This window comes from Schistocerca gregaria, chromosome 7, assembly GCF_023897955.1.
Source record: "Schistocerca gregaria isolate iqSchGreg1 chromosome 7, iqSchGreg1.2, whole genome shotgun sequence".
In the NCBI taxonomy this organism is placed as follows: Eukaryota; Metazoa; Arthropoda; class Insecta; order Orthoptera; family Acrididae; genus Schistocerca; species Schistocerca gregaria.
In genome coordinates this window covers 569,838,965-569,863,465 of record NC_064926.1, presented here as the reverse complement: position 1 = coordinate 569,863,465, position 24,501 = coordinate 569,838,965, and the positions used below count along the sequence as shown (strand labels likewise).

At 38.3% G+C, this 24,501-nt stretch overlaps 1 protein-coding gene across 7 annotated transcripts in view; it reads left to right on the top strand.

Annotated features, from left to right (window-relative positions):
- Window positions 1-22,168: 22,168 nt before the first annotated feature.
- LOC126281953 (myrosinase 1-like) overlaps window positions 22,169-24,501 on the top strand; it is a 151,671-nt gene continuing 149,338 nt past the window's right edge. For 3 of the 7 annotated variants that reach the window (XM_049981325.1, XM_049981324.1, XM_049981322.1), the window contains exon 1: window positions 22,169-22,370. In XM_049981325.1, coding sequence (XP_049837282.1) covers window positions 22,208-22,370 — 163 coding nt within the window. In that variant the 5' untranslated portion in view covers window positions 22,169-22,207. The remainder of the gene's footprint in view (window positions 22,371-24,501) is intronic. The other 4 variants (XM_049981321.1, XM_049981320.1, XM_049981319.1 and 1 more) reach the window with 2 other exon arrangements.

Sequence of the window (24,501 nt, the reverse complement as noted above, 5' to 3'; positions counted from 1 at the left end):
GTTTGGGGGCAGTGGGATTCATTAATGTGCAACCTTTTATTTGTTTATCAGACAGCAGGAAGTTACATTGATTAAGCATTTTCTTCAATTTTTTCTGAAATTTAGTGGTTGGATCATGGTTCAGTTCAGTAATGTTATTTTCTGCAAAAAAATTACGAGTTTTAGTAATGTAATCATTTTTATAAAGGATGACTGTGGAATTTCCTTTATCTGATTTCACAACAAGAGCATCATGTTCATTGAGTTTGTGTTTCAGTTGTTTCAGCACTTTGTTTTCTTCAAAAGTTGGGTTGGAGTGTTGTTTTGCTTTCTTTTCTTCTTTCTGGATAATTTCATTAACTTTATGTGCTAAGACAATCTGTTCATTGTGGTTCAGGTTGGCCATATCTGCAGCTTTCTTTGTATCAACAATGAGGTTTTTTAAATTATGATGATTAAATTTTGGTTTAATATTGTGTTTAAGACCTTTGTTCAGTAAAGCTTGTTCTGTGTTTGTGAAGCTAATGTTGGTTTCGTTGATAACTCTTTCATAGAAAGTCTGTGTTTTAGAAGTTACATTATTATGGGCACTGTCATATTTTTCTTTAAGGGATTCAAGTTTTTTTGCATGTTTATCAGTTATAGTAGTTCTAACTTTTGTACACAGGGTTGTAACATATTCATCTACATAATACATTTCTAATGGATGGAGTATGCTAGTTAACTCTAAATGTAGGTGGTAAAGAGCTCTATTAAGTTCTTCTTTTTGCTTGTGCTGTAGTTTGATTTCTGTACGTAACCAGTTGTTCTCGAATTTTTTCGTAGCTATTCTGGCTGCTTGTGAACGCCACTTTCTCGTAATGTTAATGTAGTTTGGAATAAAACCATGAGATACACATTCTTTGTTAAATTTGACACTACAAATCACTTTTGTTAGCTTAAGTTTCGCATTTTTAAATGAGTACACTGTTCTTAGTGCCTGGCTAGGCAAATATAACTTAATTTTATCCATTGTTTACCAGTGTTTCGTCCGCGACTGTTTTACTTTCGTAAAATAAAGAACAAACCGCCTTCAGTCACAAGTTGCATTTATTTATTGCACTATGCATTTCGAGCCCTGGAGGCTCATCTTCAGGTGCTTTTTTAGTGATTTACTTCATGTGTTTTAGTTGTTTGCCTGTTGATATTACATTTTTGGTTACAACATGGTATATTGTAAATATAAGTTTAACAGCGTTAATAATATGAAAGTAACTTACAGTTAACATTGTATACTGTCTGCTTCTGTTGTCCAGTTGGTATACACAATACACATCTTTAATTTTACGGTACATACTGGTATATATAGATAGTTACACACTTTTTTGCACATTGTGTTAGCAGAACGTAAACATGCCAAAGATTCTCGTTCATACAGATATTCTACTTCTAAATATAATCGATTTTTTTTTTTTCGTCACAGAAGATAATATGATATAGTATTACCAGTACACAGGTAGTATTAAAATAATTATTTGGTACCATGTTGTAGGTTGTCAACTGTTTGTACTATTATAGATTTGATTCCTCAGGAAAAAATAAACTTTTAAAGGTGTAGAAAAAATTGTGGCTGTTAAACTCTGTTTGTTCATTCAACAAGTTTTGAGGATATTTTTCTTTGTGTAGCATTATTTCTTACTGTTCTAGTAGGCTAAGTTTTTTACTGTTGGGTTCTGTGTGAAGTACAGTTAGGCTGTTGTGGATGTTGTCAAGTCTGTGTTTATTAACATACATGTGGTTAGCTATTGTAGATTTTTCAAAATGGTTTAGTCGAAAGGCGTCGGTGTGTTCTTTATACCGTGTGTGGAAGGTTCTTCCAGTTTTTCCTATGTAAAATGCAGGGCAACTGTTACATTGTAATTTATATAATCCACTGTGTTGTGTTATAGGCTTGTTTGTGTTCACTGTGTGAGGTAAGTGGTATCCAAGTTTGCTGTTTGTGGAGAAAGATATTTTAATATTGTTTTTTTTTAATAGGTTAGCTATTTTTTGTGATACTGTGCCTAAGTATGGAATGCTTGTGAAGATTTGTTTTGTGTCGGTAGTTATCTTTTCAGTGTTTTTGTGGATGATGTTGGTCTGAATTTTTTTAGATAGTTTATCAATTGATTTTACAGAGTAACCATTATTTATTGCAATTGTTTTGATAGTATCTATTTCTTGTGTTAGTGCTTTGGGTTTTAAAGGTAATGTATGTGCCCTGTTCAACAATGATCTAAATGCAGCATACTTATGTGTGTTCGGGTGGTGTGAAGATTCATGTATTGTGATGTCAGTGTAGGTTGGTTTTCGGTAAATGTACAAGTTATGTTCTTGTTGTTCATTCACAATTGTGAGGTCTAAGAAATTTATGGATTGATTAGTTTCATGTTCTATTGTGAACTTTATTTTATTGTGGAGTGAGTTGAATGATGTGAGGAGTTCTTCAAGTTCATCTTTAGTGCCATCAAATAAGAGTAGTGTGTCATCTACATATCTCTTGTAATATACAATTTTTTGAACAAGTTTATTTTCTCCTTTGAAGAACTTATTCTCTAAGTGGTTGATGAAAATGTCAGCTAGGAAACTTGACATGCAGTTACGATAGCTAAGCCTTCTTTCTGTTGATAGATTTTATTATTAAATTAAAAGTAGTTGTGGGACAGTACTAGTTCAAGTAGATCTACCAACTCTGTAATCTCTGGTGTGGTTAGTTTTTTGTGTGTGATGAGGTTTTTTCTAATAATTTCAATTGTGTCTTTAGCAGGTATATTTGTGAACAGGTTGACAATGTCAAATGAGGCAAATCTAGCTTCTCCGGGGATTTTTATGTCTTTGATGATTGTTGTTAACTCGTGTGCATTTTTTACTGTGTATGTGGTTTCAAAAGTGTAAAATTCTCTGAGGATATTATTTAACAACTGTGAAAGTTTATATGCAGGTGTGTTCTTGGAGTTAACAATTGGTCTAATTGGAGAGTTCTGTTTATGGATCTTTGGCTGTGCTCTGAGTTTGGGGGCAGTGGGATTCATTAATGTGCAACCTTTTATTTGTTTATCAGACAGCAGGAAGTTACATTGGTTAAGCATTTTCTTCAATTTTTTCTGAAATTTAGTGGTTGGATCATGGTTCAGTTCAGTAATGTTATTTTCTGCAAAAAAATTAAGAGTTTTAGTAATGTAATCATTTTTATAAAGGATGACTGTGGAATTTCCTTTATCTGATTTCACAACAAGAGCATCATGTTCATTGAGTTTGTGTTTCAGTTGTTTCAGCACTTTGTTTTCTTCAAAAGTTGGGTTGGAGTGTTGTTTTGCTTTCTTTTCTTCTTTCTGGATAATTTCATTAACTTTATGTGCTAAGACAATCTGTTCATTGTGGTTCAGGTTGGCCATATCTGCAGCTTTCTTTGTATCAACAATGAGGTTTTTTAAATTATGATGATTAAATTTTGGTTTAATATTGTGTTTAAGACCTTTGTTCAGTAAAGCTTGTTCTGTGTTTGTGAAGCTAATGTTGGTTTCGTTGATAACTCTTTCATAGAAAGTCTGTGTTTTAGAAGTTACATTATTATGGGCACTGTCATATTTTTCTTTAAGGGATTCAAGTTTTTTTGCATGTTTATCAGTTATAGTAGTTCTAACTTTTGTACACAGGGTTGTAACATATTCATCTACATAATACATTTCTAATGGATGGAGTATGCTAGTTAACTCTAAATGTAGGTGGTAAAGAGCTCTATTAAGTTCTTCTTTTTGCTTGTGCTGTAGTTTGATTTCTGTACGTAACCAGTTGTTCTCGAATTTTTTCGTAGCTATTCTGGCTGCTTGTGAACGCCACTTTCTCGTAATGTTAATGTAGTTTGGAATAAAACCATGAGATACACATTCTTTGTTAAATTTGACACTACAAATCACTTTTGTTAGCTTAAGTTTCGCATTTTTAAATGAGTACACTGTTCTTAGTGCCTGGCTAGGCAAATATAACTTAATTTTATCCATTGTTTACCAGTGTTTCGTCCGCGACTGTTTTACTTTCGTAAAATAAAGAACAAACCGCCTTCAGTCACAAGTTGCATTTATTTATTGCACTATGCATTTCGAGCCCTGGAGGCTCATCTTCAGGTGCTTTTTTAGTGATTTACTTCATGTGTTTTAGTTGTTTGCCTGTTGATATTACATTTTTGGTTACAACATGGTATATTGTAAATATAAGTTTAACAGCGTTAATAATATGAAAGTAACTTACAGTTAACATTGTATACTGTCTGCTTCTGTTGTCCAGTTGGTATACACAATACACATCTTTAATTTTACGGTACATACTGGTATATATAGATAGTTACACACTTTTTTGCACATTGTGTTAGCAGAACGTAAACATGCCAAAGATTCTCGTTCATACAGATATTCTACTTCTAAATATAATCGATTTTTTTTTTTCGTCACAGAAGATAATATGATATAGTATTACCAGTACACAGGTAGTATTAAAATAATTATTTGGTACCATGTTGTAGGTTGTCAACTGTTTGTACTATTATAGATTTGATTCCTCAGGAAAAAATAAACTCTTAAAGGTGTAGAAAAAATTGTGGCTGTTAAACTCTGTTTGTTCATTCAACAAGTTTTGAGGATATTTTTCTTTGTGTAGCATTATTTCTAACTGTTCTAGTAGGCTAAGTTTTTTACTGTTGGGTTCTGTGTGAAGTACAGTTAGGCTGTTGTGGATGTTGTCAAGTCTGTGTTTATTAACATACATGTGGTTAGCTATTGTAGATTTTTCAAAATGGTTTAGTCGAAAGGCGTCGGTGTGTTCTTTATACCGTGTGTGGAAGGTTCTTCCAGTTTTTCCTATGTAAAATGCAGGGCAACTGTTACATTGTAATTTATATATTCCACTGTGTTGAGTTATTGGCTTGTTTGTGTTCACTGTGTGAGGTAAGTGGTATCCAAGTTTGCTGTTTGTGGAGAAAGATATTTTAATATTGGTTTTTTTGAATAGGTTAGCTATTTTTTGTGATACTGTGCCTAAGTATGGAATGCTTGTGAAGATTTGTTTTGTGTCGGTAGTTATCTTTTCAGTGTTTTTGTGGATGATGTTGGTCTGAATTTTTTTAGATAGTTTATCAATTGATTTTACAGAGTAAACATTATTTATTGCAATTGTTTTGATAGTATCTATTTCTTGTGTTAGTGCTTTGGGTTTTAAAGGTAATGTATGTGCCCTGTTCAACAATGATCTAAATGCAGCATACTTATGTGTGTTCGGGTGGTGTGAAGATTCATGTATTGTGATGTCAGTGTAGGTTGGTTTTCGGTAAATGTACAAGTTATGTTCTTGTTGTTCATTCACAATTGTGAGGTCTAAGAAATTTATGGATTGATTAGTTTCATGTTCTATTGTGAACTTTATTTTATTGTGGAGTGAGTTGAATGATGTGAGGAGTTCTTCAAGTTCATCTTTAGTGCCATCAAATAAGAGTAGTGTGTCATCTACATATCTCTTGTAATATACAATTTTTTGAACAAGTTTATTTTCTCCTTTGAAGAACTTATTCTCTAAGTGGTTGATGAAAATGTCAGCTAGGAAACTTGACATGCAGTTACCCATAGCTAAGCCTTCTTTCTGTTGATAGATTTTATTATTAAATGAAAAGTAGTTGTGGGACAGTACTAGTTCAAGTAGATCTACCAACTCTGTAATCTCTGGTATGGTTAGTTTTTTGTGTGTGATGAGGTTTTTTCTAATAATTTCAATTGTGTCTTTAACAGGTATATTTGTGAACAGGTTGACAATGTCAAATGAGGCAAATCTAGCTTCTCCGGGGATTTTTATGTCTTTGATGAGTGTTGTTAACTCGTGTGCATTTTTTACTGTGTATGTGTTTTCAAAAGTGTAAAATTCTCTGAGGATATTATTTAACAACTGTGAAAGTTTATATGCAGGTGTGTTCTTGGAGTTAACAATTGGTCTAATTGGAGAGTTCTGTTTATGGATCTTTGGCTGTGCTCTGAAAAAAAAAATCTATTATATTTAGAAGTAGAATATCTGTATGAACGAGAATCTTTGGCATGTTTATGTTCTGCTAACACAATGTGCAAAAAAGTGTGTAACTATCTATATATACCAGTATGTACCGTAAAATTAAAGATGTGTATTGTGTATACCAACTGGACAACAGAAGCAGACAGTATACAATGTTAACTGTAAGTTACTTTCTTATTATTAACGCTGTTAAACTTATATTTACAATATACCATGTTGTAACCAAAAATGTAATATCAACAGGCAAACAACTAAAACACATGAAGTAAATCACTAAAAAAGCACCTGAAGATGAGCCTCCAGGGCTCGAAATGCATAGTGCAATAAATAAATGCAACTTGTGACTGAAGGCGGTTTGTTCTTTCTCTACATTTAGTTATATATCGTTGCAGATAACATAATGTGAAAGAAAAGCAACTGTAAACCAAAATACAGAAAACCACAGAAACCAAATAAGTGGTAATAAGTTGTACAGGGTTTCCGTTGAGGAATGATCAGTATTCTGGGATATGACAGGAATGATCACTCGAAGCAAAAAGGTCGAGTAAACACAGTCGCTAACACGAATATCTTAAGGACTGTGAGCACTTCATCAGAGATAGAGTGAAACAAATCTCTTCTACTGCAAGCTCTTTGCTTTCCTTATATTGAGAGACAGCAATGAGAGTCAATTGAGGAGAAATATGTCCAGTAAACATACGCTCTAAAGCACGAACCCAAAGACCTGTGAGCACATGTTCATCTTCGTCACAGTGAAACACATCTCTTGGACTGGACAAGTGCTCATGGTCTTAACTATGAGTTTCAGAGCCTATGCTAATTAGACTTTTTGCTTCCAGTGATAGTTTCTGTTGTAACCTTGAATATTGACCATTCATCCTGGGACGAGCTGTAGGGAGAAAAATATTTTTGTCTATTTTCAGATTTGTGAACCCTTTCCTTAAAAGTCTACCTTAACAATTGGTTCTATCATTCTTCCACTGATATGCACATGTTCATCAGACCAATATCCTTAACATCGGTTTGTTGCAGGATTCTCGAAAATATTCTCACTTCGAATATAATGAATTTCCTCGAGACAGAGAAGTTGCTGTCCATGCATCAGCACGGCTTTAGAAAGCATCGGTCCTGCGAAACGCAACTCGCCCTTTTTTCACATGATATCTTGCGAACCATGGACGAAGGGTATCAGACGGATTCCATATTCCCTTGATTTCCGGAAAGTGTTTTACACGATGCCCCACTGCATATGGGATTGGTTCCGAAATATGTGAGTGGCTCCAAGACTTCTTAAGAAACAGAACCCAGTACGTTGTCCTCGATGGTGAGTGTTCATCGGAGGTGAGGGTATCGTCTGGAGCGCCCCAGGCAAGTGTGGTAGGTCCGATGTTCTTTTCTATCTACATAAATGATATTTTGGATAAGGTGGATAGCAATGTGCGGCTGTTTGCTGACGATGCTGTGATGTACGGGAAGGTGTCATCGTCGAGTGACTGTAGGAGGATACAAGATGATTTGGACACGATTTGTGATTGGTGTAATGAATCGCAGCTAACTCTAAATATAGATAAATGTAAATTAATGCAGATGAATAGGAAAAAGAATCCTGTAATGTTTAAATACTCCATTAGTAGTGTAGCGCTTGACACAGTCATGTCGATTAAATATCTGGGCGTAACACTGCACAGCGATATGAAGTGGGACAAGTATGTAATGGCAGTTCTGGGGATGGCGGATAGTCGTCTTCGGTTCATTGGTAGAATTTTGGGAAGATGTGGTTCATCTGTGAAGGAGAGCGCTTAGAAAACACTAATACGACATATTCTTGAATACTGGTCGAGCGTTTGGGATCCCTATCAGGTCGGATTGAGGGAGGACACAGAAGCAATTCATAGGCGGGCTGCTAGATTCGTTACTGGTAGGTTTGATCGTCATGCGAGTGTTACGGAAATGCTTCAGGAACTCGGTTGGGAGCCTCTAGAGGATAGGAGGCGTTCTTTTCGTGAATCGCTACTGAGGAAATTTAGACAACCAGCATTTGAGGCTGATTGCAGTACAATTTTACTGCCTCCAACTTATTTTTCGCGGAAAGACCACAAAGATAAGATAAGAGAGATTAGGGCTAGTACAGAGGCACATAGGCAGTCAATTTTTCCCTCGTTATGCTTGGGAGTGGAGCAGGGAGAGAAGATGCTAGTTGTGGTACGAAGTACCCTCCGCAACGCACCGTATGTTGGATTGCGCAGTATGTATGTAGATGTAGATGTAGACATAATTTCGTCAGTAACGTTCCTCAAAACATATTATTACAAAATCCCTTTTTTAACTACTGCTGCCTTCACTATGCAGCAGATCAGCTTCCATCCTTTTCCAGCCAAGTAGATTATTGCCGGACTGTCCAACACACATTGCAGTTCTCTTCAAAAGAAGTAATCACTCTGACCAAAGAATTACAGTGGTTGCGTATATTTCCCAGATTTGCAACTTCATTCACATTTACAGCTAAATGAAAATCTTATGAAGACAAGTGAATATACTTGTTAGTTCAAATAAAGCAAGAAAATTCCGCACATTTACTGTTGGTTACAAAAAGGCTTGTAAATGTCTGTTCAAAATTATTGAGAAAACCTGCAAGGACAACGTCATGCAATGTGAGGAAGAAAATCGCAGCAGAATGTCACACACACCAACGTTTTGTCACACACACGCTTATCACAGTTGCATCGGCATTGTAGCTTGAACACGTTCCTGAGCAGATTCAGGGAGCATAGTACTTTGCCTTCAGTTTCTCCACTGACATCCCACAGACCTCAAAATAAGTGTGTTATCGAGGCAGACTCAGGGAGGATGAAGTATCTTGTCTCACGATCCACTGAAAACCCAGAATTTGAAGAGCTACAGTCATTCTCCAGAATGGCCATAATGAGCAATGTAGCCATTCTCCCATCTTTCATTAGCTGAGACTTAGTGTGACACTCGGTGCCACAGCGATTTATAAAGTCATCCTGTATCAGTGCTTGCATTAGGTTTTATGTGTGCATGTTAACCAAGATCATTTTCCATGTGTGTCCAGAATACATGAAACAAATTACAAAGGAATTCGATAAGTAGTTACAACCACCTTAATACCACAATTAATTTTCATGAAAAACATGCAGTTCCACACACAAGTGCCTTATTAAAAAATCCTTATCTGGTATACAGTAGAAATCGTTATCTCGTAACATATAAGGCTTGTCGGTAAATTTCTGGTGTAATTGCAACCAATTTGCTTAGACAAGTAAACAGTTTATAATCGATCTGGTATCAAACGTCAATTTTGGATACGCATCTCTGTTTTTAAAGAATGTCACATACATGAAAAAGAGTTGGATCCAGTTTCTTAAGTTACATACATTTATCTAGCTGGTTCAGAACAACCACATTTCTCATGTACAATAACATCAGTAATTAGTATGGTGATTATCAAAATAGCTAATTAATGTATGTACACTCTTTGAACAGAAAACCTTATTAGAGTACACTTAATGTCAGTCACGCATCAATCGACATGTTATTTATTGCAGCAGAAGTATTAGGTATAACACCATCTCGGCACTTGTCAAATTCAGTGGTACATCATTACGATTACAATATCGTTGTCATTCCTGATGATAAAAGAGTAACATGTTACCAATGTTTTCATTAACAGGTTGCAAGTATATATTTTCATTAATAAGTTGTAGTTTCTTGAAAGTTCAATGATCAGGTGTCAACCACAAAATACCTCTATTATCTGTTGAGTGAATTCCTCATAAACACATACACACAGAGCACAGTTTTTTTTAAAAGTTCATGTAGAATGTATTTTGGTTCTTGCTTCCACTGCTACACTGTGTACCTGTAAAGTTAATATAAAACCACACACAATATCATTACCGAGACAAAAATCTCTCTTTACACCTTATTGTCTACCTGAAATAAAAATCTGTAAAAATATCCACATACATCATCATCACTGAAATAACACCATGCTCTACTCCTTATTTGCTTCTTAAAATATTTATTCTTAATGAACTCTCTTCATCGAGATTCACATCAATACATATTACTCCTTCATTACTACTCAGCATGAGCACCAGTTACATTATTGCATAATATCAACATCGTATTTCATCACACAAACACAGGTATGACATAAGCACATTATCTACTATTTTTTGATCTCACAACTTCTGTTAACAAATGTCGCACTTTGCCTTTTCTTTATCATTTTTACACTGTGTCCAGTTTCTGCCAATATTCAGATTCAGTTGGAATTACCAATTAATATATCTCTGTTATGAACAGTTAATAGCTGGGGATTGTTAGTCTACGTAACTATTTTCAAACATTTCAAAATGGCATCAGTACACTAGACGTCTGAAACATCTTTCACAAATTGCCGAAAGTTCGTAATAAATTACATTTATCAACAGTTAGGAAGATAATTTCTTGTAGTGAAACGTCAACCATTCCCAAAACTTACTTCACTAGATTTACACTGGTATAGTAGGAGAGACTTATTTACACTTATAACCTAAATAGAGCAGTAGAAGAAGTCGAATGCACTGTAAATTATAAGACGAAATCGTAACACCCAGCTCTTGGAGGCATCAGTCGCCAGCTGATGTATACATCATAGAGAGCTGGATCTTCTACCTATATTACTCATTAAATACTTTGACGTTTGATATACATGATGAACTCCCCGGGATTTATCTGTCCTCAACGTTTCTACTTCGACAACATTTTGGTGAAGACTGCGATGTACGTGAAACGGTCCATTGTATGGAAGAAAGTGCCTGTGATTGAGTGACTTTCCCTTGTGAGAAAGGTGGTGACATTTCATCAAGACCTTCCACCCTCAATACAACTGTTTGACACTCTCACGTCGTTGCAACCTCTTCCTGTTTCCAGCTGCTCTCTTAATGTTGGCTAAGGCTAAATCAATCACTACACAATGATGTAGGCGTCTCTGGTTGTGTAATAGTAGAGTTTCTCTAACTCGAACAGGTGGCTGCTTATTCTTTAACACCAGAGTAGGGGGCAAAGGTGTAGAATCATTTGGTAACTCATTCAGTACATTCTGAAAAAAATGAAGATGTCTATCCCAAGTGTTGTGTTTGCGCCAACAATATAATCTGCAGAATTTTACTAGGTATCATACAGAAAAATTCGTATGGTACCACGTCTGTTGGCAAAGACTTCTGAATGTGTCTGTATGATATCGAATGATTCTTGCCCACCTACCAGAAGCATCCTCTGCACTGTGTACTTTATCATGTATAATTTCAGAGATATCAAAAGACTGTTCTATTTCCTGAGAAGTGGTTGATTTATGGCCCATAATTTCAGTGGAAGATTGTGATTTTGTCGAAGATAAAAATTTCAACTACTTGATGTCTTCTTCCTCCTTTGAAATCCCGTCCTGAAACTGCAAACGGACTAGCTTCCCATCGACTTCATCTTTGGCCTTGGTACCATTAAAATTTAGAATAGTCTTATATTCCGTCAAGAAATTAACATTAACATCATTTGTGTAGTAAGAAAGGGCACAACTAAGAAGTTGGCAGAGAATTGATGACCTTGCCAAATGAAATCTAAACGTGTTTGGTTAATGACCTCTGCAGTTTTTTAGTCATCACATCCTTAATTTTGGTTCATTGCAATGGAAATGCTGAACAAATAGTTAATTCCTCGCATATACTGAAAGCTGCCTCACTGATAACCGAAATAAGACTACCCGAGTCTTATACCGCTAATAAGAAACATTTCCAATAGAAACTGATCTATAGGATGGATTAAAATGTTCTGATTGTCTATCTTCTCTACCAACAAGGGTCTCTAATTTTATCAAACTGACAAGATTTATTCGTCTCGCCTCTGAACCTATGTCACAAAATATTTTTCCTAGGAAAGTGTCACAAAAATTCAGTACCATATCATTATTTATGTTCCCTACTGCTTGTGGTTGTACCTTTGTGGCACATTCACTTGTTATCATCTGACCAAGACATGTAATTAGTTACCCAGACAAAAACACTATTTTCCCTCAAGTTTAGTGCTTGGTCCTCAACAGTCTCTATGTTAAGAGGATTAGGATAGGTTTCAACCAACACCTGTTACTCATTTTCATAACTAATATGCTCGCATTCTTCATTTTGTTTACTAGTGGATTCACAATGCATAATTTTTAAGGTATGAATAGAGGAATTCTATGTATCGCCAAACCAGTCGTTTGCCACATGAGCCATCAGTCTTGACCCATCACGTCTAACATTATCACGAGGATTAGGTGGTCTTACCGCAATTACTTCAGCACGTCGTTCAGGACTAAAGTTTCCACAATAGCGCCTCTCCTGACTATTTTTTTTCGTAACGACTGTTACGATCAGGTGAACTATCTCCTGTTTTGTTGTGATGATAGTCATGTGATCTGAAATCATTGTTCTCAGTTCCTCGATTTGAATAAAAGTTTCGTCTTTCACGCCAGTCACTGTTTTTCCTTTGATTATACTGATATCCGATGGACTCTCCATTGTGGCCATAGCTTGTCCGGTTCCTGAAACCGTGACATCTGTTTTGCCTCTAAAACTGCCCCGATTGTACGACTGACCTCACTAATGCCAGTTTTTTGAATATTCATGATCACGACTATTAGAGCATTGATTATTCTGTTCACAATTGTCGTTCCAACTCTCAGAAAATCCATCGTCAGCTAATCTGTTTCTTTTTGACTGGAAATTTTGTCTCTTGCCATCTCCCTATTTATACGCATCAAAAAAAGTTTTGCCATCATCCCGATTCCCAGAACTCCTGAAGATAGACGTTGACTGTGGATGTTGTATGACACACACAGTCCCTTTGACTGTTCAGATATGTCACTAAACATGCTTAAGATGTAAACAACCATGCATGAACAGCCACAGGCAGTCGTGTCACGACTCAAACTGTGCGCAATAGGCTGCATGATGCGCAACTTCACATCCGTCGTCCATGAGGAGGTCCATTTTGCAACCACGACACCATGAAGCGCGGTACAGATGGTCCCAAAAATATGCCGACTGGGCCGCTCAGGACTGGCTGGCATCACGTTATCTTTACCGATGGGTGTCAAATATGTCCTCAACCAGAAAATCGTAGGAGATGTGTTTGGAGACAACCCGGTCAGGCTGAACGCCTTAGACACCTTGTCCAGAGAGTGCAGCAAGGTGGAGGCTCTCTGCTGTTTTGGGGTGGCATTATGTGGGACCGACGTACGCCGCTGGTGGTCATGGAAGATGACGTAATGCCTGTACGATACGTGAATGCCACCCTCCGACAGATAGTGCAACCATATGGGCAGCACATTGGCGAGGCATTCGTTTTCAAGGAGTGGCTTGCGGAGTATGGATGTAGGTATGGACTATTCGCGGCCCCATCGTGCACATCGCGTAAATCACTTCCCTTAGGTTAACGTCAGCGCTCGGCTAGAGTGTCCAGCATGTTCTCCAGACATGAACCCTACCGACATGCCTGGGATACAGTGAAATGGGCTGTTTATGGACGACGTGATGCACCAACCACTCTGAGGGATCTACGCCGAATCGCCGTTAAGGACTGCGACAATCTGGACCAACAGTGCCTTGATGAACGTGTGGATAGTATGCCACGACGAATAGAGGCATGTATCAATGCAAGAGGACGTGTTCCTGGGTGTTAGACGTACCGGTGTGTACAGCATTCTGAACCACCACCTTTGAAGGTGTTACAATCTGCATGTGTGGTTTTCATCAGCAATAAAAGGGCGGAAATGATGTTTATGTTTATATCTATTCCAGTTTTCTGTATAGGTTCAAGAACTCTCGGACCCGAGCTTACCAGAACTTTTTTTGATGTGTGAATTTCGCGAGTAAAATTACTCACTGTCAACTTCGAGTTCTTGTAATAAATTTTGGAAAGCCTCAGTATAATCTTTCCAGCGGCCTGCCAAACAAATGTGTCGCAAGCGTGTCGGTAGTTTGGTCAAACACATTCTTGTTAATTAAGTGGGATTACACGGATCGGATTAGAAGCGATTCTTGCATATCCTGGGCTGAAAATAGCCTGCCGGTCTGGAAAAGTCTGATTGTTCAAAATTCTTGAGCATAATGACATTGCCGTTTACTCTGTCTTGTGTTGCATCAGACCAGTATACAGAGAAGAAAGTGTGATGACATTCACTATCCGTTTGGCATTCTTGGGCGATTGCTGTCATTCTTGTTCCTAGCTCAGATTCTAATTAGCTACACGTATATTCAAGTTTATAACCAATTGGTTATGGGAGAATTTCGAAAAACTTTAAGTTTTCGAAAAGTGAGGATAAGTTGGCAATAAAATGAATCATTATGGTGAGAGCGCAAATTATCTTCCGCGGTATGTGAGGAATCCGTGCTGTCTTGCTTGCGTACCACACTGCGTTTGCGTATCAGTTCACCAGCATGCTACGAATGAGAAATTTCGTCAGGAGTATTAAAACACAAAGTATGACTATTGGCATCTCTATGTCCGTGATTGATTTTCTGTTCAATACGACATAATCGATCATCAAGTTCTTAAACGTCAGACTCCCCTCTTTAAAACGATTAAGAAAAACGTATTCTTCCGAAGGAAACAGGCTATGTAACATAATTATTTCCTGCATTGCTAGTCAGTTTGGTGACAGTTACAGGAAGTTCGTCTGCCTCTCTGGTAACTGCATTTAACTGCTCTTGGGTAGACATTCTGTCTCTTTAGCCTTACGCGATCCACACTCTCTTCAGGACATTGTCTCTGGGTTTCAAACTGACTGTCCTGCTGTTCTGACTGTGAAATTTCGGCCGTTTAATTTTTTTCACCTTCTTGATTATTTATTACAGGGTTGAACTTATACAGCTTGCTTAATGTGCTTGATCTAATCCTTGAGGCGCTTAATCTCTTCCCTAACTCTTTCTTTAATCTTTTCTTTGAAACTTTTATTGGCTTCCTTAACCTCTGATAACAGGATCTGCAAAAGACCGTTGTCCATGTCTTTGGCGCTACTACTGGAAGGAGTAGAGACTGGCTCAGTTAGGTCAACAGTTGTGGATCCAGAACCAGGATCCTCGCCTGCAGAACCTGATTGATGTGAGAAGTTACATTCTACCGACTCAAGTTTCCAAAGCAGAATCCCAGACTGCGCCTTCTTGTTCCATGTCTGATACAGAAAAATTATTCCGGTCAATGCTGCCAGGCAGTGTGCTATGTGTCTCACTATGAGATCCCTGGTCAGCCGACACCTTCTCTGTCTGCAGAAGTAACGAAAGTTACATCAGCTGCAGCTCTTGCATTTTACCTAGCTCTGGTAGCTTTAGACATTTTAATGCAATTATAGTAAAGCAGCAAACAAAAAAGAAAACCCTCACACGTAGATCAGCACTACACAGGAAACTACCAAAAATTAATATTTAAATCACCACTGACAGAATTCATTGAATAATGGCAAATATAAGCTTTTCGTAATATCATTGTGCAGATGAAGTACCGACACTTCAGTAAAGGATACAAAGTACCATGTACTATAAAAAAAATCACTGTCTCTCTAACCATGTAATTCTTCAAGACTGAGGAAAAAAGAATATTTTTAACTTGGAGGATATCGTTAACAGTAGTAATGATCAGTTGCAAAATAACTTATTCTAAGCACAATACTGTACTTCGACCATCATCAATTTTGCTTCCTAAATAGCAAAACTCATCTATTACTTTCAGAGTCTCATTCCCTAATCTAATTACCTAAGTATCACCTGATTTAATTAGACTACATTCCATTGTCCTTATGTTGCTTTCGTTGATGCTCATCTTTTTCTTTGAAGACACTGTCCATTCCGTTCAACTGCTTTCCACGTCCTTTGCTGTCTCTGACAAAATTACATTGTCATCGACAAACCACTTTCCATTACTGCTTGCTCAATAAATAGATTGAATAACATCGGGGTAGACTACTGCCCTGTCACACTCCCTTCCCAACCACTGCTTCCCTTTCATGCCCTCGACTCTTATATAACTGCCATCTGGTTTCTGTACAAATTGTAAATAGCCTTTCGCTCCCTTTATTTTACCCCTACCACCTTTAGAATTTGAAAGAGAGTATTCCAGTCAACATTCTCAAAATCTTTCTCTAAATCTACAAATGCTAGAAACGTTGGTTTGCCTTTCCTTAATCTATCTTCTAAGATAATTTGTAGGGTCAGTATTGCCTCACATATTCTAACATTTCTACGGAATCCAAACTGATCTTCCCCAAGGTCGGCTTCTACCAGTTTTTCCTTTTCGTCTGTAAAGAATTCGTGTCATTATTTTGCAGCCTTGACTTATTAAACTGATAGTTCGGTAATTAACACACCTGTCAACACCTGATTTCCTTGGGATTGGAATTATTATATTCTTTTTGAAATCTCAGTTAATTTCACCTGTCTCATATATCTTGCTCACCAGATGGTAGAAGTTTGTCAGGGCTACCTCTCTCAAGGCTATCAGTAGTTCTAATGCAATGTTGTCTACTCCCGGGGCCTTGTTTCGACTTAGGTCTTTCAGTGCTCTGTCAAACTCTTCACGCAGTATCTTATCTCCCATTTCATCTTGATCTACATTCTCTTCTTTTCCATAATATTGTCCTCAAGTACATCGCCCTTGTATTGACCCTCTATATAGTCCTTCCACCTTTCTGCTTTCCCTTCTTTGGTTAGAACTGGGTTTCCATCTGAGCTCTTGATATTCATACAAGTGGTTCTCTTTTCTCCAAAGGTCTCTTTAATTTTCCTGTAGGCAGTATCTATCTTACCCCTAGTGAGATAAGCCTCTACATCCTTACATTTGTCCTCTAGCCATCCCTGCTTAGCCATTGTACTCTTCTTGTCGATCTCATTTTTGAGATGTTTGTATTCCTTTTTGCCTGCTTCATTTAATGCATTTTCATATTTTCTCCTTTCATCAATTAAATTCAATATCTCTTCTGTTACCCAAAGATTTCTACTAGCCCTCGTCTTTTTACCTACTTGATCCTCTGCTGTCTTCACTATTTCGTCTCTCAAAGCCTCCCATTCTTCTTCTTCTGTATGTCTTTCCCCCTTTCTTGTCAATCGTTCCCTAATGCTCTCTCTGAAACTCTCTAGAACCTCTGGTTTTTTCAGGTTATCCAGGTCCCATCTCCTTCAATTTCCACCGTTTTGCAGTTTCTCCAGTTTTAATCTACAGTTCATAACCAATAGATTGTGGTCAGAGTCCACATATGCCCCAAAAAATGTCTTACAATTTAAAACCTGGTTCCTAAATCTCTGTCTTAGCATTATATAATCTATCTGAAACCTTCGAGTGTCTTCAAGCCTATGCAACGAATACAACCTTCTTTCATTATCATTAAACCAAGTGTTAGCTATGATTAAGTTATTCTCTGTGGAAAATTCTTCCTCCTTTATTCATTACCCCCATTCCATATTCACCTACTACTTTTCCTTCACTTCCTTTTCCTGCTGTCTAGTTCCAGTCCCCCTTGACAATAAATTTTCGTCTCTCTTCACAGTCTGAACAATTTCCTTTATCTCATCGTACATTTCTTGAATCTCTTCGTCATCTGCGTAGCGAGTGCGCTTATGAAATTGTACTTCTGTGGCTGGCGTGGGCTTCGTGTCTGTCTTGGGTACAATAATGCGTTCACTAAGCTGTTCACAGCAGCTTACCCGCACCCCTATTTTTTAATTAATTATTGAACCTACTCCTACGTTACCCCTATTTCATTTTGCATTTTTAACCTTGTATTCGCCTGACCAGAAGTCTTGTTCCTCCTGCCATCCAACTACACTAATTCTCACTATATCTAACTTTAACCTATCCATTTCCCTTTTTCAGTTTTCTAACCTATGTGCCCGAATAAGGGATCTGACATTCCACGCTCCGATCCGTACAATGCCAGTTTTGTTTCTCCTGAAAACGACGTCAATCTGTTTAGTCCCCACTCGGAGATCCGAATAGGGGCCTATTTTATCTCCGGAATATTTTACCCAAGAGGACGCCATAATCATTTAACCATACAGTAAAGCTGCATGCCTTCGGAAAAACTTACGGCTGTCGTTTCCCCTTGCTTTAAGCCGCTCGCAGTACCAACACAGCAAGCCCTTTTTGGTTATTGTTACAAGGCCAGATCAGTCAATCATCCAGACTGTTGCCCCTGCAACTACTGAAAAGGCTGCTGCCCCTCTTCAGGAACCACAAGTTTTTCTGGCCTCTCAACAGATAGCCCTCCATTGTGGTTGCACTTACGGTACGGCCATCTGTATCGCTGAGGCACGCAAGCGTCCCCACCAAGGGCAAGCTCCATGGTTCACTACAAAAGCATAAAATGAATCTCACTTGCGCTACACCCTGCAATATTTCAAAAGTGCAGAATTGAAAATAAAATAGTTTTCACAAAATCGGTGTTCAGAGTCGCAGAAAATACATAAAACTTTATCCCTGCTCAAACAACACTTAACTGTTGTTCTTAAGACGTGTTCACTGTGTAGCCTGTTAATAAATATGCAAAACTAACTGTGTTGCTGTAGTGGCACACAGTGTATAAATGCTTTAATTTTTGTTTCGAAGATCTTGAAAGTAATTCCTAAGTCAATGCTTGTAATTGAAATTTAAATTGTGGTTGCGGAACAAATCTTTATCTGACTGCAAAAATCAGCAGAGTGCCTTATAACTACGTATCCTGGAAGCAAAGGTCGACAGGTGGAAATTTCTTGTAATACTTCAACTCATGTGTGTAAGTGTCAAGCTGCTACCTGACAAATGTATAAAAAATTAGATGTCGAAACATGTATATCTCAGTGCAGGGCAACAGAACTGTATGAAAATTGTATGTTGAACGGAAATGTATGGAGTTCACGCTGCACGATGCGAAATCCGGAATACCCGGTACATCAAACAATTTGCCTGCAAGAAAGCAATCCGTTTCAGTCAGATACACATATGCCATCTGACTGCAAAGCAAATGACTCACATTAAAATGTTGGCACTGAACACTGTCAATCTTTATCTCAATCTTGTAGACAACAACTGATCAGAACGACTATTACAATTTCACAGCAAATGAACGTAAAAATTAACACAGCTGACTTTCTCGTCAGACTGCTTGAAAGTTCACAAGACAACACTTTACTGAAATCTTTTATTGGTATCAATCCTCAGAACTGATACTGGTATTTACACAAAAAACGCTGTGACAATTATTGTGCCTTACAACCTTACAATGGACATGAGATTTGATGGTAATTAAACTTTTGACATACCTGTGTGCATGGAACATTCTTGTGTTCTGACAAACTGTTGCTATTAGGAATCATGTAACTGTAGACACTCAACTTTCATTTGCAATACTTGCGATGTACAATGCTACAAATTTTCATAAAAATGCTTCTCATCACAAAACTCTAACGTACAGTGTGAGTGAATTATGAATGTAAGTGAAAATAGGGAATTAATCTTAACGACTAGTAAAAGAGACAAAGTGTTGACGTTTAACTACGCTTCATTAAGCCATGACAACACTACACCTCTGCTTGAAGTTCTCACCCCTAGACAAATTAGCAAAATATTTATTAATAACTCTCTTGTGTATAACTGCCTTCCTTGACATTTGTTTCAACTATTAGACAAGACCATATGTTACATTATAAAATTCCTAAACCATACGAAATGTTCCTACGATAAGAATTTACTCCATTATAAATAAAACTGGATTACCTTGACAGCTGGTTTTATAATTTTTCCACTGATATAGTCTCATCAATATCTTTCCTCAAACTATCTTACTAAAAAATCTCTTTTCAAATACTGATGCTTGCACTATAAGGCAGGTCAGCTTCCATCCTTTGCGGGCTAAGTAATTGTCAGACTGCCCAACACACACTGCTACTCTGTTCAAGAGAAATAACTTTTCCGACCAAAGAATATAATATTACAGAGTTGAGCACATTTATCAAATATGCACTGTCATTAATATTTATGGCCAAAACTACCTGAAAGTTGTCATGGCAAATAGAACAGCCCCCTTTCACTTCAATAAACTGTAACATTTTCATTATATTTTCCCCACTGGCAAAAGATTCCCAGGTGGTTGTCCATTCGTTACCTCTCGGAGGCGACTACGAATGCACAGGGGACAATGTGAAACAGACTTAGAAACGAAAGAAAGGGTACATACTTCGAATCGGAGTGTACAAAATCTAGTGAACAGAACGGGTAATCCAACGTTTCTTAATTCAGATCCTTTACTGTTAGCTTTTACTCTCTTAACGAAAGATGCTCTTATCTTTTTTCAACCCAGATTGCCTTACGTGCATGTTATCATCCAGCTGCACTACAAGACAAGTGCATAATATTCACTACTGACACTTTAAAAAGTGCCGAAAATAATTCATTCTGGATTGTTATTAACAGTCATTACGTGTGGGACTGAAACTTCTAGGTTAGGGATTATTTATTTTCTGATTGCTCTTCAAGCGGAAATTTGATATGTTTACTTTCATATAGAGTGACATAATAATCATGTCGTCTCTCTCCCTTTCTCCCTCTCCCTCTCCCTCTCCCTCTCCCTCTCCCTCTCCCTCTCCCTCTCCCTCTCCCTTCCCAATTCAACCTCCAGGACGTACTCACTGCCGCTTTGCAGGCAATTTCATTTGTGTACAATTACAGTAATGTAAAGTTACAGACACAAAAAGTACAAATTACATATTTGGCAGTAGTAAACTGCAATGATTATTATGTCCCTCTGTGTGTAAATAAGGATGTCAAAATTCGTCTCAAAGATGCAAGCATGACAAAATAGGATTGTTAACTTTCCTACCTTAATTATTTTTTTGATATCTTATTTTGTTTCGCTTATTATATAAACGCAACTAAAACATCGTACTCTACCATATCACTGTAACATAGGTTAATATGAATCATTTGAGTCATTTAGTACATGTTAAATAGTTTCAAAATGTAAGTACAAATGTGAAAGTTATCACCAATGCAGAAGACGAAAGTCTTGTGATCAAACGCACGTAATAGGTTCCAAGGCTTTATATCTTTCATTTCTTTCGCTTTACCTCATTATTCGCGCCTGAGGTATAGCTTGTCTCGTTAAATCTAACAACTGTTTCCTTCTGTCACCGTTACGTAAGAAACGTAAGAAGATGTAGCACCAAGTACCTCCATACAGTCCTTGAAAATGAATTTGTAGCTTCTAAACGCACTAGACAGCCGTCAGAAAATAAAAAAATATATATATCTGACAACATAATATTGTTACTTAATAATCCATGACGTTGAATTATTTACAGCATATTTATTTGCACCTGTAAGCAGATAACCTCTTCTGGGACAGCAAATAGTGTCGTAACACTAGTGGCCTAAGTCAAGAGCGACAGGCAGGCAGCTGGCGTTAGCCGAGTAGAGAAAGGCCGCTGCACTGTTAGAATGTATCTAATGTGGAAATGAAAAACACAGCTGAGTGATTCACTCCACTTTTTGTAAGAAGCAGGTGTCCAGTTACTCTTAAATCATACGACAGCTCCATTAGGACCTGTCATCTATGGCACCGATGAGGTACTGTCACTGCTAGGCAAAAGCAAAGAAATTACTATTATTTACGTGATTCACTCAACCTTTCGCACCGCACGGTATTTACCGATACTGCACTTGACTGACAAAACAAATAAATTATCCACTCATTAGGGATTAACAGAGATTATGACCGATATGTCCGACTTATGGCTTATCTAAGGATTAACTGAGCCGTTGTCTTCCTTACGTATGCAAGCAGTTATCTGCATCGTATTGAGACACACCCATTCCAAACAGCTTTAGAAATCGTATGAAAGTCTTAAGATATGTTTCTTGTTCCTTTGACGTGGGGTACTGTTTTTCTCAAACGAGGAGCTGAAAACATACTAGTTATCTAGAACAATAAATTTAAATCGTCTGTTGGCTAATCCCCTTAAGATTTGCATTGAAGAGATAAGCAGGGAGATTTTCAGTTAGACCACGGTGTCTGTTATCACTTGAGCTCACGCAAGTATATAAACACGCGTACTGTGTAGAACTCTTATCGCAGTCATCCAGGTGAAGAGACCTGAAGATGAGGCGAACTCTGGTACCTGTGGTGGTGTCGGCGCTTCTCTGCCTGGCGCAGGGGGTGCCCCTGAAGTCATCTGGCAGACCTGCCAACCAGTTCCCAGACGGTTTCTACCTGGGCGCTGCCACCGCTGCATACCAGATAGAGGGCGCTTGGAACGAGGATGGTGAGTACCAGCCACTGTAGCACCTATCGTGGCGCCGTGTTACGTCCATCGCTTCGTCCCACAAGAAATCACGTACCTGACTGCAGTTCGGCCGGCCGGAGTGGCCGAGCGGTTCTAGGCGCTTCAGTCTAGAACCGCGCGACCGCTACGGTCGCAGGTTCGAATCCTGCCTCGGCCATGGATGTGTGTGATGTCCTTAGGTTAGTTAGGTTTAAGTAGTTCTAAGTTCTAGGGGAGTCCCATAGTGCTCAGAGCCATTTGAACCATTTTTGACTGCACTTCGTCAAGACACGCTGACCAGAAAGATTGATTCCGTGATGATGCTACAAACTTCCAGTGATGATGAAGGGTAAATGTAGCAATTTGAGGTAAGGCAAGCTAGACAGGAAACGACCGAGTGGAAAAGTATAAGCGCGAAAATCTACTCACACTCCTCCTTAGCCTCGAGCATAACATACACTGAGAGCGCTAACTTCCAAACTCTGATCACGACGTATTCTCGCTTAGTACCGCCCACTACCTTCAAATAATTTCCCCCATTGAATCATCGCACAAAGTTCTCTTGTACTGCAGTAACCCTGCTATAGTTAGAACAGTGTCACAGACAGTGAGAGTTCTTGAGATTCCTTGCTAACAGATCCTCTTTGGAGGGCGCCTCGTACCCAGCACCTCACATATGAATCCTCGAGAAGAAATCTCCTGGGATGAGATCAGGCCTGACCGCGACAAAAACTTGCTCTGCATACCCGCTTTTCCAGCAGGCGAACTACTTTCGTTCGGCCCCAACTGGTGATTCTTTGTTTCTCTCTGAAGGTGGCACATCAAACTAGATCACATGAAGTAAGAGTGAACTTCATTACATAAATGAGTAAAATATTTACTTAGCTTTGACATACTTCTACTGAGCAATTTACGACTGTCATGGACTAGTAAAAATCACTTGATGTACTTACTAACAAACTGTTCTCCCAATGTACAAGTGTACACCGATATGAAACTTCACGAACACTATCGTACTAGATGTTGATGACTGTTGAAGCTGACGTCTCGACCTGGGGAGACCTTTTGATAGCATGAGACTGATCTCAGAAGGACAGCGGTGCAGCACTTGTGGGGGTGGTGAGGTCTTTTGAAGTGCCTCCCATACGGTGCTACGTATTGCAGCAAGCCGTCGCTAGGGTCTATGGTATTGACTCGTGTTGCTGACTCTGGTGCGGCAATGCGATGTCTATACGATACCGTGGGAACGAAACCCATTGACGAATAATAAGAGGGATACGTTCCAGGAACCTGGGTAGAATGTCTCTGATAAACACTGTATACAGTTGTACATTTCAGCATAAGGGAAGAAGAAATGGTCTTAGTACGCAATCACTGCCTGTGTGTGCTGTCAGTTTAACTGATAATGTGTGCTGGTGCCTCTTCACAGCAGTAGCGTGGGCATTCTCGTCGACCAAAACGTTACTATTTGCAACTATTTGACGTTCTGTCTACGGTGAAACAGGCTTCAGCCGTGAAAAGTCCAGGAAGTTCGACGTAGGGCACTGCGAGAACTATTGGCTGAACACAACACGTGGCAAGCACCTCGGCACCTAAGTACTCTTCGAGAGTGTCTACCCTACAACTTAGCCGGAGTTTTGATGCTTGATCTGTATTCAATTTAAGATGGGCTACCCACTGGGCCATTTTATCACTAAATCTGAGGGAGGGGGGGGGCTGCTATGGGGAGTAGTATCGATATATGTGTTACACCGTCAGAGGTATAAGAACGATTTTCGCTTATAAATTTCAAGTCGGTCGTTTCAGGACCAGGGTTCCTTAGGTCAATTTGATACATTTGTCCTTCTGCATCATCGTTAAAAGTTAGTAACATCAAAGAATCTCCCTAAGTACAACCTTGGGCTACCTAAACATAATAAGTTTAGCCTCAAAGTTTTAATTTATCCTGCACAAATGTTCAATGTGGCCTTCACTGGACGTAAGACAACATCCAGAGGCCAGTGAAATTTTCTCACACTTTTACGAGTGTGTTTGGAGTTCCACTATTCAGCGCTGTTGATGTGCGGCATCGCAATTTATCCAAGTTGTTTGAAGGGGATGCACATGAATGGAATCTTTGGCAAATTCCCAC